Source organism: Peromyscus californicus, unplaced genomic scaffold (assembly GCF_007827085.1).
Source record: "Peromyscus californicus insignis strain IS unplaced genomic scaffold, ASM782708v3 Scaffold_8__1_contigs__length_139910024, whole genome shotgun sequence".
Lineage (NCBI taxonomy): Eukaryota > Metazoa > Chordata > Mammalia > Rodentia > Cricetidae > Peromyscus > Peromyscus californicus.
In genome coordinates this window covers 64,370,929-64,389,546 of record NW_026294606.1, presented here as the reverse complement: position 1 = coordinate 64,389,546, position 18,618 = coordinate 64,370,929, and the positions used below count along the sequence as shown (strand labels likewise).

Genomic DNA, 18,618 nt, shown 5'->3' with positions numbered 1-18,618 from the left:
TTAAAACAAAAGAGAGAAAGAACTATGCAGAGAGGGAGGGCTTAAGGAATGGAATTAAGACTGGGAGAATACACAAGTCTTTTCTCAACAATCAAGAACTTGTCTTCCTCCTGTTCCGTTTGGTTCTTATATACTCTCTAGACTGACTCCTCTGGGGACATCCAGTGATTGTTAAATTCAGTAAATATTAGCTAGGAGTCCCGAGAAGTAACAACACAGCCTTCTCTATCAGATCTGTAGTGTGTGCAGAGTCTGGGGCATCTCCTCCTGCCTCCCTTTCCTCTGTTTTGAACACATTCTGACTGTGGTGTTTTACAGTCTCTTCACCTAGGAGGAAAAGAAGAATTCACCCTAGTTAGAGACATTCGCTTCCACTTAGTGTGAAATTTCCACAGCTAGTATGAGAGAAAACTTGCCTAAACCAGGCTAGACATTTCAGACTGTGTTGTTGGAAGCTTCACTGTAGCTGGAAGAGCACTGTGGTTAATATTCACCTACAGGACCTCCTGGGACAGTGTAACGGGCTGTGCAAAAGAAAAGGCCTTCCTTCCTTTCCCCCCACTTCTCCTTCCTCACACAGACACTCACATCTAGCAAATGATTCAAATTATCAGTCATACAGTATGCTCCTGCGGAGGGCTGTCTGCCAGTGGCTGATTCTGAGTTACACATGAGATAAGCCTCCCAGATGGTGTTAACCATTAGCCCACTGTTGACCATTCGCCACATCATAGGTGTAAATGTTTAACAGAAGGGCTCACACATGCAAACACAGACACACACACATACACACACACACACACACACACACACACACACACACACACACACACACACACATATACACGCACACGCACACAGCAATATGCTCTCAAATACTGTGCACTCTTTAGTAAGCTGATCAGTGGGAACTCGGGACAGAGTTTCTGTGAACACGTTTGTACACTGTTGTATGACTTACATTTTGAAGGGAGCTGGTAATCCCACAACTGCCATGCAAACATTCTCCCACATCCCAGCTCTGACAGGGCAGATGAATTATGGAGGCCGTTAAGCTCCCGTGGCTGGTTAAACATGAAGAATGGCTGCCCCTCATTCTTCCATATGGTTGTTAGATGGTTGTTGGTTCTCTTGAGCCATACTTCTGAAGTGGCTCGGTAGCAACCATCTTTATCTATTTGGAATTCCTTGGTCTAAGAGAACAAGAGGATATCCCTTCTTCAAAAGATGCAATACTGTTTGAATATATTGCCATGAGTTATGGCAGACAATTTTGGATGCCCCCCAACTAATTAAAAAAAACTCCATATATCAGAGTTTGGCTTGTAGTTCAAATAACTCTTAATTTAAATCACTTTTTCATGCTAACTTCAGTTATAAATAATGTTCTGAGAGAGTGCTGGCTGGGACTGAGACCTTATTAACTTGGGAGGGGGCAGGTCCTAAATGAGGTCATCTATTAGAGAAGTGTGGTTCCCAGCACAGTAACTGCCATTATGGTCCTCATGACTGGAGGCAAGCCACATCGTGGTTTTGGATATCCATCCTCAGTGAAAAGCATGGCGTCAAGCTAACTGGTCTCTTGGTCTCTCCTAGCTTTTCTTCTTGCCAGCCACTCACTATCAGACCTAGAGATACTAGGGAATGAAAAATGGAGATGTGCTGGGCAAGGCGACTCATGCCTTAATCACAGCACTTGAAAGGCTGAGGCAGGATGATGACCATCAGTTTAAAGCCAGCCAGAGCTCTAGAGTGAGACCCTATTTGAAATAAGAAAAAGAAAAAGAAGGAAGTGATAAAGACAGGAATTGCTCCTCAATCTTGTCGGTAGAAAAATGACGTCACTTAACTTCTTGTTGCCTGCTAATGGATCTGGATTTGTCTCCAACCCTAAATAAAGGCCATATATAACATGGCATCATTCACTTAAAAGTTCATGAAGAGGGTGGGTCATGTCAAGTGTTTAACCACCAAAACAGATATTCTGGAGGGTAACGGACAGATGTATTGTGGTGATGGTGTCTCACGTGTGCAGGCCTGCCTCCAAAGCCATCAAGTTGTATATGAGAAACACACAGACTTTTGCACATGTTTTAATTAGTGCCTCAGTGGTGCTGTTTTTACAAACATAGAAATTCAGGCCCATGTTGCTTCATGGCAGGGAGTACTCTGATAGATGTGGTTTTATTGTTGTGCAGGCATCGAGTACATTTACAAACTACGGTGACCATGACATCACTAGATGATGTCATCTTGGACCACTGGAGTAAACGTATACTGGCATAGATGTGAATGTTCCTGCTTAGAGTCTAATTATGTCTGTGTTTTGACAAAAACATACATTGGATTTTTTTTTTTCAAAAACCAGAAAGTTTTTATTCTTTTAAAGGCCACGCTCCTAGATTACAACCATTTGGTGAAGTCCTAAAAGAACAGAAGAATATTTAAACTAGACACCGGACCATCAATGACTAATAGAACCTTCGTTAAGACGGAAACATTATAGATCTCTGTTGACATGCCAGCCACCAGCTGCCCTGAGCTCTGAGCACACGGAAGAGTTGAGCTGGGTACCACCGAGGAACTGCACTTACAGTCTTGCTTGTTTACCTTCCAGTCAAGTCGTGACCCCATGGGAACATTTCTTCATGAAGCCTCACTACGAGTCCTAAGGCAGAAATTAAAAAGAGACTGTAATGGGGCTGGACATGGATGTGAACCCTTCAGTCACGGCACTTGGGAGGCAGAGGCCAGTCTGAGCTCTGGGCCAGCCAGGGCTACACATGAGACCCTATCTCAGAAAACAAAAATAAAAAATGTAATTTTCATTCTTGAGCAGCTCTATTCTTTTGGCTGATCAGGTGAGCAGGTTTGGGGCTAGAGAGATGGCTCAGTGGTTAGGAGCACTGGCTACTCTTCCAGAAGACCTAGGTTTAATTCTCAGCACTCACTCATGTGATAGCTTATAACCATCTATAACTCCAGTCCAAGGGGATCCAGCACCCTCTTCTGGCCTTGAATATGTGTCTGTACAGTCTCTCTCTTCCCTTCCCTCTCTCCCTCCCTTCCTCTCTGCCTCCCTCCCTCCCCACTCTCCCTCTCTCTTTCCTTACACACACACACACACACACACACACACACACACACACACACACACAGACATACATGCACATAAAACACCCATACACATGAAATAAAACTAAAGATGAGCAGTGTCTGCAAAGCTGGACATGGTCCATCCCTACTGCCTCATTCAGATTTGAACATTATGTGTAGGCTTCTTGAAAAGATCTTGAGGAGTGTTCAGGACGGAGTCACTTAGAGAAATTGTCTAAAGAATCAAAGACACTCTAAAAGTATTTGTGATTCCGGGGAACTCCCAAGAAAGACCAGGTCTCTTCCATGGGAGCTACTGTAAGGAAGCTGTTTAGTACCAAATTCCAAAGAGTTCTGTGACACACGCCTAGAATCTCCACACTTGGGAGGCAGACAAAGCAAGGTTGTGAGTTTGAGGCCAGCCTGGACTACACTGCAAGATCTGTATTTTTAAAGTTTTTAATTAATTAATTATTCAAAACTAAGTAGATATAAAAGACTCAGCTTCATTTTTTTCCTTTCAGGAGCTTATTGATGTTGACAGTGAAGTGGTGTTTGAATTGGCTTCCTATATCTTACAGGTAAGTTGTCGTATATACACACAAAAGGAAATGTAGCTGCCATCACACGCAGCAGCCACCTCCACTGTTGGACTTTCTAAGGTTTTCTAGCCACAGATGAAGGAGGTATTAGGAATGCTGATGCCATGGCCGTAATTAGAGGTTTGTACTATTCCAAAATTTCAAGACAGTATATCATATGACCTTGGGGGAAAATTATGGGTTTAATCTGCCATTGTTTGATCCTCCAACCCTACACAAAAGGAGGTACCCCACTTGAGTTTGGTACCTTCTTTTCCCTGAGAAAAACCAAATGAATACCTAGAAAGAATTACCTCCTCTCCCCCCAAAAGGCAAAGTAACAATCTTTAGTTTGAGACAGACAGACAGATGGGAATATCTGTAGTGCAAATCCTAATTAGTCTTAAAAATAAAAACCCGGAGTCAGATATAGGGGTAAATGCTGAAAGGTAAGCGGGACAAAGGAACAAGCCACAGCCACCTCTTATCTCGCCAGCTCCTCAGCCTGAAAGGGGTCGAGCTCCTGTCTCCGCCCACCTTGTATTCCTCTCTCTGCCCAGCCGTATCACTTCCTGTTTCCTCCTCCCTGTGCTGGGATTAAAGGCATGTGCCTCCCAAGTACTGGGATCAAAGGCATTAGATCCCAAGTGCTGGGATTAAAGGTGTATGCTACCACTGTCTGACCTCTATGGTTAATTAATGGCTAGCTCCACACTCTGATCTCCAGGCAAGCTTTATTTGTTAGAGCACAAACAAAATATCACCACAAGTATCATCTATAACATTGGCAGGATGAGTTGAAGCACTATCATGAAGTTATTCTTTTGACAAGTGTTTATTGTGTGCTGCTGTGTCCAAGATAATTCTCCCATGGTCACTGATGTTCACATGGGCTCTGGCTTCCAATTCCAACAGTATAATTAGGAAAGAGCTCACCGTTCCAAACGTAACAGAAGAAGTAGACAGTTGTAGCCTGGCACAGTGGCATGCACCTGTAATCCCAGCTGCTTTGGAAGTTGGGCCAGAGGGTAGACTGCAGCTGTCTGGAGGGAAAGGAAGGGAGGGTGGAAGGGACTGGAAGAGAAGGGGCTTAGAGGGGGGAGGTTTAAAGGAGGAGATAGGAAACTGAAGAGAGGGAGGGGGAGAGTGGGGAGGAGGAGGGGAAGAGAGAGGAGAGAGATAATTTGTGTATGTAGAGAGAGAAAGGAAAAAAGGGAGGGAGGGAGAGAAAGAGAATTTTATCCAGATATGTGATCAGTTTAGAAGTTTCAAGCCTCATTTAGCTAGACTGGGGCCTAGAAATATAAACCTATATATAACTTTGTGAAGTTTACATTGTGTCTCTTATTTGGGTATCATATGTACATAGTCTCCCTGACTCTGAACCACCAGATAGGGTCTCACTATGCAGCCAAGGCTGATTTCAAACTCAGAATCCTCCTCCCTGAGCATCCCAAGTGCCGGGAATTACAGTTACGGGAATGTTCTCCCACACCTGGCTGAGCATTCCTCATCACTGAATCCAGAGAAACAGGGTGACAGCAGTGGGAAGCTTGTCCTGTCTTATTCAGCAGAGAGGTAGCCTTGATTCTAGGATGTCAGTTTTCATTCTTAACGACGGATCCATCATGTTTCACTCATTTGTTTTTCTTCCACAGGAAGCAAAAGGCGATTTCTCTAGGTGAGTCCCCAGAAATCGTTCTCTTATTGGCTTAAAAATGTATTTGTTGCTTTTACATTTAAAGAAACTACCTTGCACGTACCTTGTAGGAATACGGTATATTAATTGGTGAGATCCAGCTGTTGGACTGTCAGCTGAACAGGCAGTCTGGGCAGGGCGCACACAGTGGTAGTGAGGACAGTATTCTTACTAAACGAACCTCCTTTGGGCTACTGAAAAGCTGAGCTCAGAGCCCAGTGTTTCCAATGGCCATTGTTCTCATGTGTCTCTGGGGAGCCGGAATCGCTCCTGGGATGTAAGTTTGGTTGCATATAACCTGACAGTTCTAACGAGGAGATAGAGAGATGCACATCTTTTTATCCTCTCAATTTAGTTACTGACTTTCAAGGGGGGGTATTAACAGCACAGAAATACCACTCCTGTCTGCCTTCCATGGAAAGATGCTATGTTGAGAAAAAAAAACAAAAACAAAAACAAAAAACAGACTTAACTGCTGAGGATAGCGTGAGTAATCCTGTGCCACTGCTGGCTTGAACATTCATTCATTGAGCACCATACACAGCGCAGCACAGCTGAAATTGTCCCCAGTCTCTCATGAGCTACATGGAGCCCTCACAGCACAGGGGATCGTAGCTAGCCCTCAGCAGAACAAACTGTTCATAGGCAGACATTTCCCAGGATTCTGGTTTATCAACATCTTCTGGGAAAAGCTCAGGATGGCTCATTCTTTAGGATCAAGATTTTTCTGTAAAAGGAATGACTATGGCCAAGAAAGCAAAATATCCAGCCATGTGGTTTCAAGAGGTGGGACTTATAGCTCGATGGTAGGACACCCCTGCCTGACAGATGTGAGGCCAGTTATAGCCCCCACCCCCACAGTGGATGAAGAAAGATGAAAAGAAAACGGTACAATGTTCTGGCCTAACAGGACAAAGGCAGAAAATTAATGTCAACAAGAAATAGACATCAGATCTGGGGAAAGGGTGCAGGGGATGAAGCATTTACTATGCAGGCATGAGAACTTGAGTTCAAAGCCCCGGCATCCATTTAGAAAGCACAGTACTAACTGTGCATCTATACCTCCAGTGCTGGAGCAGAAAGAGACAGAGACAAGAAGACTCCTAGGACTTGCCTGTCAGCTGGTCAGTCAAAGTGGTGAGCTCCAGGTTCAGTGAGAGACCCTGCCTCAAAAAGAGTAAGGGAAGTGGTTAAAGAAGCCACCTGAATCTGCTTCTGTTCCCTACACTTGCTTGTGCAGAAGGGTGTTCCTGCACACTCACAGACCAAATCATATTTCTTCCCCATCAAGAGTACATGCATCTTGCTATCTTTGAAGGTTTTTTAAATCTATAAATGTACCCTAACCAGCCTGAGGTATGTGTTCTCAGTCAACTATCTCAGCTAAATGGAAAGGGATATTTTAAAATCTAAAATGATAGTTGGCAAGATTTTTCTATAAAGGCCACACACCTGGCTTTCCCAGGTCACATGGTCTCCACTACAGGAACTGCACCTTGTCCAAGTGTCAAAGGAGCCTCATGTGATAGGAGAATTAAGAAACATGGTTGTGTTTCAATAAAACTTTATTTAGGGAAACAGACATTTGAATGTTATATAAATCCTCATGGATCATGAATTTTTCTTCCTCTCCCTCCTTTTCTCTTCTTCCTCCTTCCCTTTCCTCCTCCTCACTTTCTTTATCTAAAAATGTAAGACCCCCCTCTTCATTCACAGGCGGTACAAAAACAAGAGCGGGTGTATAATGTGAGCCTGTGCGGTAGAATTAGCTGACTCCTTCTTGGTCCAAATTGTTGCCCCTTTATCTCAGTTGGAGTGCTTTCTGTAAAGAGAGCTCCATGCCTCCTTTATTTGGGTTTCCCAAGTCTTTGGCAGGAAGTAGAGCCAGATTTTCACTATCTAACAGGTGTGGGAGGCCTTAGCTGGAGACCTTGAACTTGGCAAATGGCCAGTCCTCATTTACTTGTTGAATGAAGTTTATCTGTTGAATGAAGCTTACTAGGTTTGTAGACACTATAGCTTGTAATCTGCTCTTTGCTTTTTTCTTATGACCCGAGTTTGGAATTAGAATTGAGGGTTCTAACAAGTGTAAATCCACCCACTAAAAAAAGATTTCTGCGAAAACTGGATGAAAGGCCACAAATCCAGCGGAGGCCTGTGTCCAGTGTACTTACTCTGAAGAAACTTTTCCATTGGCCAGCTCAGAACCCACATATAGAGCACCCTGACCGGAGTGTGTGTGTGTGTGTGTGTGTGTGTGTGTGTGTGTGTGTGAACTGGAAACAACCTCTCCTGTCCCACGGATCCTGGGAGTGCAGCCACACAGGCTAACCACCAGGGAGGAAGAAGAGCAGGCTTGGCCCCTAGTCCTTCACGGGCCCCTTTGTCAGCTCCAGCCCTCCAGTGTGTTGAAAGCAGATACGCAAAGGCTGTTTCATGGGTCAGAACTGGCTAGTGGCTTCTCTGTAGCTGCAGCTGTCTAGAGAGAGAAGTAGCTGTCAGGAGAACTGGAGGTCAGACCGTTCACGCCAGGTCAGTTTGTCTCATCCCGTAAAATCCACCCCACAGAATGCAGAGGTGAGCTGTGACGTGCCCATCCCGGACAACACACCCTTTTCTAAGGCAGGCTCGAGATCGATAACTCCGGAGCATTCTCAGGGCCACTCTGCAAACACGAGGACCGTGGTTCAGCACACACACAGCTGAAAGCAGCATTGTGCACGTAACCCAGCACTGTGTGTCGGTATGGGGACACAGACAGCAGGATTCCCCGGTGCGCATCAGCCAACCAGCCAGGCAGAACTCAACTACAGGCTCAGTCAGAGACTGTCTCATGACAATAAGGTATAAGGCAATCAGAGTAGACCCCTGATGCCAACCTCTGGTTTCCATATACCTGCAGGCACATGTATTCACACCCATGGGAACACATTGATGAAGTACACACATAAGAAATAAATAATAAAATATTAAGAAAAATAGTCTCAAGAAAGTAATATATGCTTGAATTTGGGAATAAGACACATCATTTCTTTCTTTTTGTTTTGTTTTGTTTTGTTTTGTTTTTCAAGACAGGGTTTCTCTGTATAGCTCTGACTGTCCTAAAGCTCTGGAACTCACAGAGATCCACCTGCCTTTTTCTCCCAGGTGCTGGGACTAAAGGTGCATGCCACCACTGGCCAGCTTGATGCTTCATTTCTTATGTGTGCCTCTTGAGGGCCACTTCTGAGAAGATTCTCCATACCCAGGAGTTCACCATATTAGTTTGGTAGCTGAACAACAGACATTTTAGATTTGCTGTTTGCATAGCTTAGTTCTGTAGAAACTGGATTTTGACACTAGTCATTAATGCATGGTTCTTTTACCTTAGTTCTGTGTGCAACTGAATGTTTTTAATTTGTAAGCATTGCCTGCCATAAATATGTTTTCCTCAACAACATCAATAAAAAATAAGCTTAGAAATACAGACTTTCAGGAGCTGGAAATATGGCTCAGTGGTTAAGAGCATTGACTGCTCTTCCATAGGTCCTAAGTTCAATTCCCAGCAACCACATTTGTACTGAGATCTGGTGTCCTCTTCTGGCTCGCAGGGACACATGCAGACAGAGCACTGTATACGTAATAAATAAATAAATTTTTTTTTAAAAAAAGAATGATTTAATTAAAAAAAAAAAAAAGAAAGAAATACAGACCTTCGGAGAAGGCTTTTGTATGTTTAGCCCAGGATCCAAGGCTTAATTCCAAGATGCCATAGAGTCTAGGTGGTCAAATAGCCATTTAAATTAATGACCTCACACAAAAGCCAAAGTAACTCTGGGGCTGGAAAAATGTCTCAGTAGTTAAGAATACTGGCTTCTCTTCCAGAGGACCTAGGTTTGATTCCCACATGGCAACTCACAATCATTTATAACTCTAGCCCCAGGGCATTAGACACCCTCTTCAGACTCCCAAGGGCACTGCATTAATGTGGCGTACAAACTTGCATATTGAAATAAAGTCTTCCCCAACCTGAGGGTCTTGAATCTGTCCCTTCCTAAAAGCCTTCCTGGCCCTGGGCACTGCCTTTCTATACTCAACAGTTCATCAAGTGGGATTTGACTCTACCTGTGGAGAATGAGTATTAAAAACCATACAGGACATAGAAACCATAAGAACACCTTCACTGAAGCATGAGGGAAAGGAGGTTATGTTTGCGAGGGAGAGAGGCTGGAAGTGCTGACAGAGTGTCCATAGGAAGAGGCTGATACAGGGACAGCTCTGAACAAGAACAGCTCTGCTGAGCCACTCCTGGGCTCTTCTGTCTTTGATCTCCTTTTTCTTACTCAGCACATCCCAAAGGGTTTTCTTGCATATTTCTCTTTTCAGTTGATAGAAAGGCTCACAGCCTCTTCTTAGAGTTTTTTGAAACAGGACCTCTCTCTACATCCCTGACTGTCCTGAAACTCACTATGTAGACCAGACTGGCCTTGAACTCACAGAGATAGGATTTTCTCTGCCTCCCAAGTGCTGGGACTAAAGGTGTGTGTTCCACAACCAGCATTCTTAATGTGATAATGAAATGTTGGGTTAACAATGCTGAAAACCAATGGCTGAGATATAAACAGTTAAGTGAATAGTGCCCATGATAGTAAGAAAAAATGTATCATGAGTGTTGATAGTCTGACAAGGAGTAGACAAATTTGTATGCTATCGTTAAAGGGTTAGGAAATAGTCTTATCTAAAAATAATGTTTTCTCACTTGTACTATTTTCCTCGGCACAGCACAAATAATCTTGCTTCGTTTCCTGATGTGTGTTCATGTTTAAAAACAAATCGCATGTGTCACCATTCAGGAAGTGAGCAGAGTTGGCATTTCTGTCTGAAAACAATTGACTAGCCTCTGAGCTATCAATCGGGGCAGCTATAGGAGCTAATGTTAGGTGGGGTGGGCCCAATACAGAATAAAACCAAAAAGTCTTCATGGAATCATCATGGATCAATGTTAATCAACTAGCAGATATTGCCTGCAGACAAGGTTTATTCATTACAATATCTCAGTTTCTTGACTGTTCAGCCCTTTTTGTATGTGGAATATGTGTATTTATGTGCGAAGGCACATGTGTACTTGTGCATATAGACACCAGAGGTCTATATCAAGTGCCCTTTTTCATGCTCTCCACCTTGGTTTTTGAGACAGAGTCTCTGACTGATTAGCTGGAGTGACTGGCCACTGAATCCCTGCAATCCTCCTGCCTCCTCTTCCCAGCTGGGATCCCAGACACGCAGCACCATGCCTGACTCTTTCCATGGGTGGTGGGGATCTGAACTCAGGTCTCATCCCTGCACAGCAAGTGGTTTAATCACTGAGTCACCTCCCAAACCCCTCTTGGGATGTTTTTTGTTTTTTTGTTTTTGTTTTTGTTTTTGTTTTTAAGACAAGGTTTCTCTGTGTAGTTTTGGTGCCTGTCCTGAATCTCACTCTATAGAACAGGCTGGCCTTGAACTCGCAGAGATCCGCCTGCATCTGCCTCCCAAGTGCTGGGATTAAAGGTGTGCACCACCACCATCCAGTGGGATATTTTTTATTTAATATCTTTTTAAAAATCCTTGAGCTCCTGTAGAAAAGTAGTATCTATTTCTTGCTAAATCATTGAAAAAAAAAAACCACTCATTGAATCAACCTATTGGGAATCCAAACTTTCAAGTGAGATTCTAATTTGACTTAACAGGAGATAATCACAGTGCTGCACTAAACAAGCCATTAGGGACAATAACTTGTTTTTATTTTTGTTTGGGAACATTTTTTTCATAAGGAAAAGTTATTTAACCTCCCCCTCCCCCACTGACCCATCTCTTCATACTAATCTTGAGACTCACCACATCTTCACTTTCAATAGCTCTTTGGAACTTTCTGGAAATGTGATAGAAACACCTTTTTAAATAATTATTTTCCACTGGTCATGGAAGCTCGCGCATGTAACCCTGGCATCAGGGAAGGCTGGAGCGGAAGGACCACCCTGAACTTAAGGCCTGCCTGAACTACACACAGCCTCGAACCTAAGGCCTGCCTGGACTACACACAGTGCTCCAGGCCAACCTGGGCTACAGAGTGTAGTACTCTGTCACAGAACAAAAATTATGTTAATAATCTTAAACATTTTTCAAAGTTGAAACACCATTAATCATTGATGTCAAAAACCACAGCACCTCTGACATACAGAATCCTCAGTGTACTGCAGGCCAGAAGGACACATGGCTCATGAAAGAGACTCTAAGGTTATGACTTTCTTTTCCTCTCTAGTTCCATTCTGTTTTAGTTTTCCTTGTCTTTTTTTCACGATAGATAAGTGAATAAAATGTAATTGATAGTGAAATTGAAAAACATGAAGCTAAGCGCCGTCACTTCAGAATGGCTATTAGAGACATGTGGAACAAAATGTACTGAGGTGTCCCCAGTTTGACACGTGTTTGAGTGGCTTCCTTAAACCAGCTGTATGGTGTTTTTATTTGTGATCTGATTAGAGTAAAGTGATTTTCATGGGGGGAGGGGAAGAGTCACCTGGGACAAGTGAAAACATCTGTTCCATAGAATGTTTTGGTAACAAGCTTTATTAAAACAGAATTACTAGAGCTCTGCTGCCCTGGGCTGTCTACTAGGACCTGGAAATACCTTTGTTACAGAAGACTAGAGGAGCTGATGTTAATCACTACAGCAAGTTCCCGCAACACAAGCTGTGTTAGCATCCGTAAGCCAACTGGAAAAGACTCATAGTAAAGAAATTCCATCTAAAGGTCCACGGACTACACTATGTTCATCTGGTGGACTCTCCATTTAACAAATTCCTCCACACACTGAGAGGCAGGGAAAGATAGGAAGCCCTAACAGACTCAGCAGTCCAGAAAAACACAGTCCTGAAAGGCAAAGAAGGGAGATTTTGGTTGACTAGCTGGGAGTTAGCGTATAGGATATTGTTACCAGTTCTTGTGCTACTATTGACTAAATACCTGCATAAACAACCAAAGAGTGAAGGAACTCATCCGGGTTCACATTCCAGAGGGTTCCATCCATGGTTGTTTGGCCTCATGTACTCGTACAAAACATTATGGTAGTGGATGTGTGTGGTGGAAGGAAGTGTTCACACCTGGCTTAAAGGAAGCAGAACACAAGACAGGAAGTAGCCTGGGTCATTTACCTCCTAGAACCCTCCCCCAGTAGACAACCTACTCCCTTCAGCTTGACCCCACTTCCCAAAGTTTCCAGACATCCAAAATAGCATGTCCACCCCCATCTAGGGACCAAGCATTCAAAACATTAGCCTGTGGGGGACATTTCAAATTCAAGCCATAACAACATCTTACACAATTAAATGCTGGTCTGTGTGAGAGAATCTGAGTTTATGGGGCCAGGGGTTAGTGGTTGGGAAGAAATCTTACTGTATCCCTGAGATAGCATCTGTAGGGTTCTATTGTGTTTCTTTTCAAAAGGAAACCCCTGCTTTTGGAAATAGAGCAATGTATTGCTCAATCGATAGAGACAAGCAGCAGCCCTCATTAACACAAGAGGTTGATTTTCAAATGAGGAGTTGCAGTGTTTATTTATGCTGAAACATTCCCACTAACTCCAAGAAGCCACATGTTCTTAGGTCCCTGGGAGAGCAATTAAAAGCAAAGAGCATAATGACCTTTTAATATTTTATCTCCTATAAACCATGGGACTGTATGGTCACTAGTCTAGCGAGAAAGAAACTTCGGTGAACAAAAAACAGTGTTCTCTTGAGGTTTTTTTTTTTTTCTTTTCACTTATGAAATCTGGTCTGCCCCCTTTGAAAGTGCATTAGTAGTTAATGTAAACTAAAATGAGTCTCTAAAAATTCTAGGCTTTGAAGTCTTTCTAGTCAAGCCAGAGAATGTAAGTCATGGGCTTGAGCAAGTATTTTAGAAATTCTCAGAAAAGACAAGAAAGATCTCATTTTCTTGTACACATCTTTGAAACATGATGATGTGCATTCATATCAATGGCTATCTTTCAGAAGATGAGACAGTGTATCTCCTGGTCCACTTTCCATGATTACAGTGTATCTCCTGGCCCACCTTCCAGGGTTACAGTATATCTCCTGGCCCACCTTCCAGGGTTACAGTGTATCTTCTTGCCCACCTTCCAGGGTTGTGGGTTGGTAGCTCTACAACAACACTGTTATGTTGCCTGCTCTTTTGTTGCTATGATAAAACACCATGACCAAAAGTAACTGAAGAAAGAGTAGTTTATTTTGGCTTCTAGTTCCAGACAGATAGAGAGGCTATCACGGCAGGAAGGTATGGCATGGTGAGAGGATCAGGAAACCAACTGTTCACATGTTCATCCTCACACAGGAAGCAGAAAAAGAGAACAGGAAGTGGGTCAAGGCTAGAAACCCTTAAAGCCCACCCCCAGTGATATATTTTTCCCAGCAAGGCTGTGCCTCCCCCAAACAGTCACCAACCAAGGAGCAATTATACAACACCACGAGCCTATAGGAGACATTTCTCATTCAAACCACCACAACTACAAATCAAAGTTTGCAGATTACTTAAGCCATAGCTTTTCATTTACACAAATGATTTGCATCTAAGTCAGCAAATTCAGGTATTATAAGTCATTATTAGACATTTTGATCTTCTAGTGTCTATTTTCATGCAAATGAATATTTGGGGGAGGGATGGGGAAAGTTGTTATGGGGTCTCACTCTGTAGCCCAGGTTGGCCTGGAATTCAGGATCCCCTGCCTCAGCCTCCTGAGTGCTAGCATTACAAATAGGCACTGTCATACCTGCTTCCTACAATTTTTGAATGGCCATGAAAGAGAAAATAGTTGCCACTCTCCTCTGACTGGAGAAAGTGGTTTGCTGAGACATTTTAGGTAAGAAGTGAAGACAAAGACAGTAACACAGATATTTATGTTAGTAATGGCTTACATGTAGGATACAGCTTTCATAACCTAACCAGTTCTATCACACTTCAACATGTCAGTTCCCTTAGTGAAGTTTCCCAAGGGGAAAAAGGTGTCATGTGTTAGACTTGAAGCGTACTTCTCATCTCAGTGAATTGAAATTAATATGATTCTCATATATCTGCTTGTTTGAAAAGAAAGAGGTGTGCGTGTTTTCCCATGATTAGAAAATGACCCGGAGAGCTGGAGTAATTGAGAAGCAGCAGGACTCTGTCACACCAGTGGCAGCTTCCAACAGGAACAGAATCTGAGAGTTTGGAGTGAAGTGTTCACACAGAAAAGTTATGAACGTTTCCAGAAAGCTTTGTTTTGTGCAGGGAAGTCCATTTGAGCTTTTGGATGTGTGATTTATATTTCAAAGCGCAAAAATACATTGATTTTTTTTTTTTTTTTTTTTTTGCAAGTTGATACCATTCAAATCCTATGGGAATTGTTCAGCTATAAAGGAAGGAGGGAACTTTATGTTGTGACTCTTTTGTTAAATATGGATTTAATCTCGGTATCACATTTTGAGTGAACTCTGAAGAGCACAGAGGTCCATGGTCATGACACTGTGTCAAATTTTCAGAGTTGAGATTCCCAAGTTAAAGGCTGACATTGTGGGGGTAATCAGTTGTTTTCTCTGTCTCTTTGAGTAGAATTGTTTGCCTGAAATCACAGGCTACGGAAAGAAATCTTAGCTTGTTTTGCATTTTATGCATTTACAACTAAATGAGAAGTTCACAGGAATTTCCTTGAAGCCTAGGAAAATTAGATTCACTAAGAATACCCATATAACTGAGCGATTAGCATCAGAAAGGATAAATAATTCATGAACGTGTTAAGATGTTAGTGTTAGCCCATGGTACATGTCCAAAATCCAGAAACCCATGGAGGAAAATAATCTCTGAGTCTCCAGATGTTTTCCTTGGTCTGCAGATGTCAAGTGCAAAGACAAAGATTTCACATATACATGAGCCCCGAAGTGGAAGATCTTGGTGACATCTTCCAAGCCATCAGCTTCCCTGAACCTTCTCCCCACACCTGGGCAGGCATGTGGTGGGAAGGAAATGAGCATGCGCGTGCTGGCGTCCTTTTCTTTGTTTTGTGTATTATAATCTCAGTGTTGCCTTGCTCACCATCAGAAAACCAAGGGGGTTTAGAGAAGAAGAAGAAAGAAGTAAGGATAAGAATTGTTTCTTGCACCCTTCTTGAAGATCAGGAGAGGATAAGTCTATAATTTAACTTCTTAAGCATCATGGAGTTTTCTAGGTTCCTTGTACAAATGAATAAAGGAATGCTGACTGGCAGGGCATACCTGAACCCTGAGGCTCCCAGTGCTTCCTGATTCAGAATCTCTCCATTCAGAATGTCTCAGATCCCAGACAAGTGATTAAGCGCTGGTCCCAGGTGGGAATTAACACCCTGACCAGGCAGGGCTGGCATCAAAGAGATGGCTCTCCCTGAGCAAAAACACAGATGTTGCCAGAAGTGGTGGTGTGTGTCTGTAATGCCAGAATTTGGTGGTGGGGATGGGGTACAGGGAAGAAGATCAAGAATTCAAGGTCAGGGACTGGAGACACGGCTCAGCAGGTAAGAACAGTTGCTCTTGCAGAGGACCCAGGTTCGATTTCCAGGACCCACGTGGCCGGTACAAATGATTGTCTCTATGGTAACTCCAGTTCTAGGAGATCCAGTGCCTTCTTTGTCCTCCATGGGCAGCAGGCACACATGTAGTACACAGACATGCATACAGGCAAAGCATCTATATGTATTAAATAAAGCTATTTTTTAAAAAATTCAAGATCAACCTTGGCAGCATAGGGAGTTTGAGGCCAACCTCAGCTAGATGAGACTGGACCCTGTCAGGGGTGGGTCAGGATAGAGAAGAAGGAAGAAGGGGAAGAGGAAGCAGGAAAAGGAGGAGGATGGGGAGGAGAGAGAAAGAGAAAGAAAAAGGAAGATGAATGTTCTTGCCAGGTGGAAGACATAGTAAAACATACTCTTGAGTTAAAAGATGTCCTTGCCACCAAATAGGTTAAGAAAGTTTGTTTCCTGGAGGTTTGTGGGTTTTGGAAATGTGTGCAAAGGGTTGTATAGTCGTACTCAAGAACATTCTTTCCCTGAAGAACCATAGCTTCATGATATGCTCATCAAATATGCAGAGTTTGGTTGGTGCTCACATAGCATTCTGATCTCACCGTTTCTGAGTTTCTGATGATTCTCTTGTGCTACACTAGGTTTATTTTTGAAACAGTGATTTCAGGACAGGTGCTCCTGCCCTAAGCATACTTCAGAGACCCCGGTTTCTCCTCCAATGTATGGACATCTCATTTGACCCAAGGGGTCAATGTTATTTCCCAGATTTTAAAAAAAGATTTTTTTTTTTATTTCTAATGTGTGTGCACATGAGTGCAGTGCCCGTGAAGACCAGAAAAGAGGCATCAGATCCCCTGGAGCTGGTGTTACAGGTGGTTATGAGCCACCTGATGTGGGTTCTGGAAACCAAACTCAGGGCCTCTGCAAATGCAGTATTGACTCTTAGCTCTTAACCTCTGAGCCGTCTCTCCAGCTCCTCCTCGACTTTTCTTTAAGGAAAACACATGGTAGATTTTACCAACCCTTTTCTGGTGCCTAACTTTGTCCTTGATCATTTTATGTATCTTTGCTAAATATATTTTTTCTGTGATGTAGCAAGTTCTCTATTTGTCATATTGCTAGAGATCTTTTTATTTCTCCTGTAGATCACTCTCACTTCCCATGTTTTAGGTAGCCAACCACAAGCACATTATCTCAACATACCCCCCCCCCCAAAAAAAACCAGCACAGCCTTGAAATACCATTTCTATACTGGCAACAATAACAGTTACCTAAACTTTGTATATACAATCTAGATATTAAAAATAAGACTGGGGATTTTTTTTGTAAACAACTGATTACCTAAGAGGTTTCTTTTTAATTTTTTTTATTTCTGAAAACAGAGTATGACCGTGAACTGTTTTAGAGTATGTTTTAAGCTAGTGTTCATCAGTCATCCTGAACTCGGGGATAATGACAGCATGCATGACACAAGACTGGAACTTCCAGCATGTGTTAGGCTACAGCCTTGTAGAGTCCCAAGCAGCCACCTCTCCCATTGGGGTGACTCTTTCCCCACCCTAGTACTAACCAAGCCCATGATTCTTGGCTCCTAAGGGCAGAGGCACAACCTGGCTGTAGAACATTAGAACATTAGACTTTCTTATTTCCAGCTGCACATGTTGCCCTGTGCAGGGCTGACAGGGCTGGACATCTCTAAGTGACTGCAAGTGTTTATAAACAGGAAAAAAGGCAGAGCATTTCTACAGACTCATCCTCTGGGGATGCCTGGGAGTTGTGGATCCCTTCCAAAGTTTAATGGATTTGGACAGGCTTCACGCCCTGGTGACTTCTCCATATACGTTTCTGGGTAACCTTGCCCTGGAGGAGAGCAAGAGAATCCATGGCAAGCCTCAGCAAGGAAGTGAAGCCTGTGGCTGTCATTGGGAATGTTTGTTTGCCAACAAACCTGTGGTTGGTAGGGAAAAGGATCTCTTCCTCCTTGGGTTCCTTCCCCAAATATACTTTAGACGTGATGAGTGAGGAGCCTGAACTCAGGTTTCAGCTCCGTAAAGATACTGCTCATTGCTTCTCACAGTTCCAACAAATAAAACCCTACCCGGCAAAAGAGCCTATTGACATTTAAGACATCACCCTTGGCACCAATGAGCTGTTGAGCCAAATTTTTGTGTTCAAGTATCCACAGTTAAGTGGGCAGATAAGACCCTCTGTCCACCCCTGTGGATTCTCAAGTGTTTGGACAACTGAATGTTGGCTTACCTTGTGCCTTCCTGGCATGTAATTCTAAGACATAGTTGATAATCTCATTTTCCTAAGCACCAGGAGTTTCCCTCTTTGAATCTCCTTGGACCTTACTAAGCTATGATGGAAGGTCCTCAAAATTCTATCTTTTCAGTCTCATTGTCCCTTACATATGAGCCACACTAATTGAGCTCTTCCAATCACGTTACTCAGCTGCCTTGATGGTAAATATGAGTTCTGTACCCCTTTTCACACAGGGTCATCCCCAAAGCCCACTTTTACACCAGACCCAAAAAAGGCCTTCATTTTCTCGGAACTCTCATATTGCTTGTTTAAGTTAACATGCTCTAACTTTATTCCTCTGCCCACACTGCCAGTTATCTCTGAATGAACATCTCTTGTCTCATCCACCTGAGAACACATGTTGGGTGTGGACTGTGTTCTATCCCATCTGCGTC

The 18,618-nt window shown here is 43.1% G+C and overlaps 1 protein-coding gene across 7 annotated transcripts in view; it reads left to right on the top strand.

Annotated features, from left to right (window-relative positions):
- Frmd4a (FERM domain containing 4A) overlaps nucleotides 1–18,618 on the top strand; it is a 611,671-nt gene that overhangs the window by 504,978 nt on the left and 88,075 nt on the right. For all 7 annotated transcript variants that reach the window (XM_052729402.1, XM_052729398.1, XM_052729400.1 and 4 more), the window contains 2 exons: nucleotides 3,621–3,677; nucleotides 5,336–5,358. In XM_052729402.1, the coding sequence (XP_052585362.1) occupies nucleotides 3,621–3,677; nucleotides 5,336–5,358 (80 nt within the window). The remainder of the gene's footprint in view (nucleotides 1–3,620; nucleotides 3,678–5,335; nucleotides 5,359–18,618) is intronic.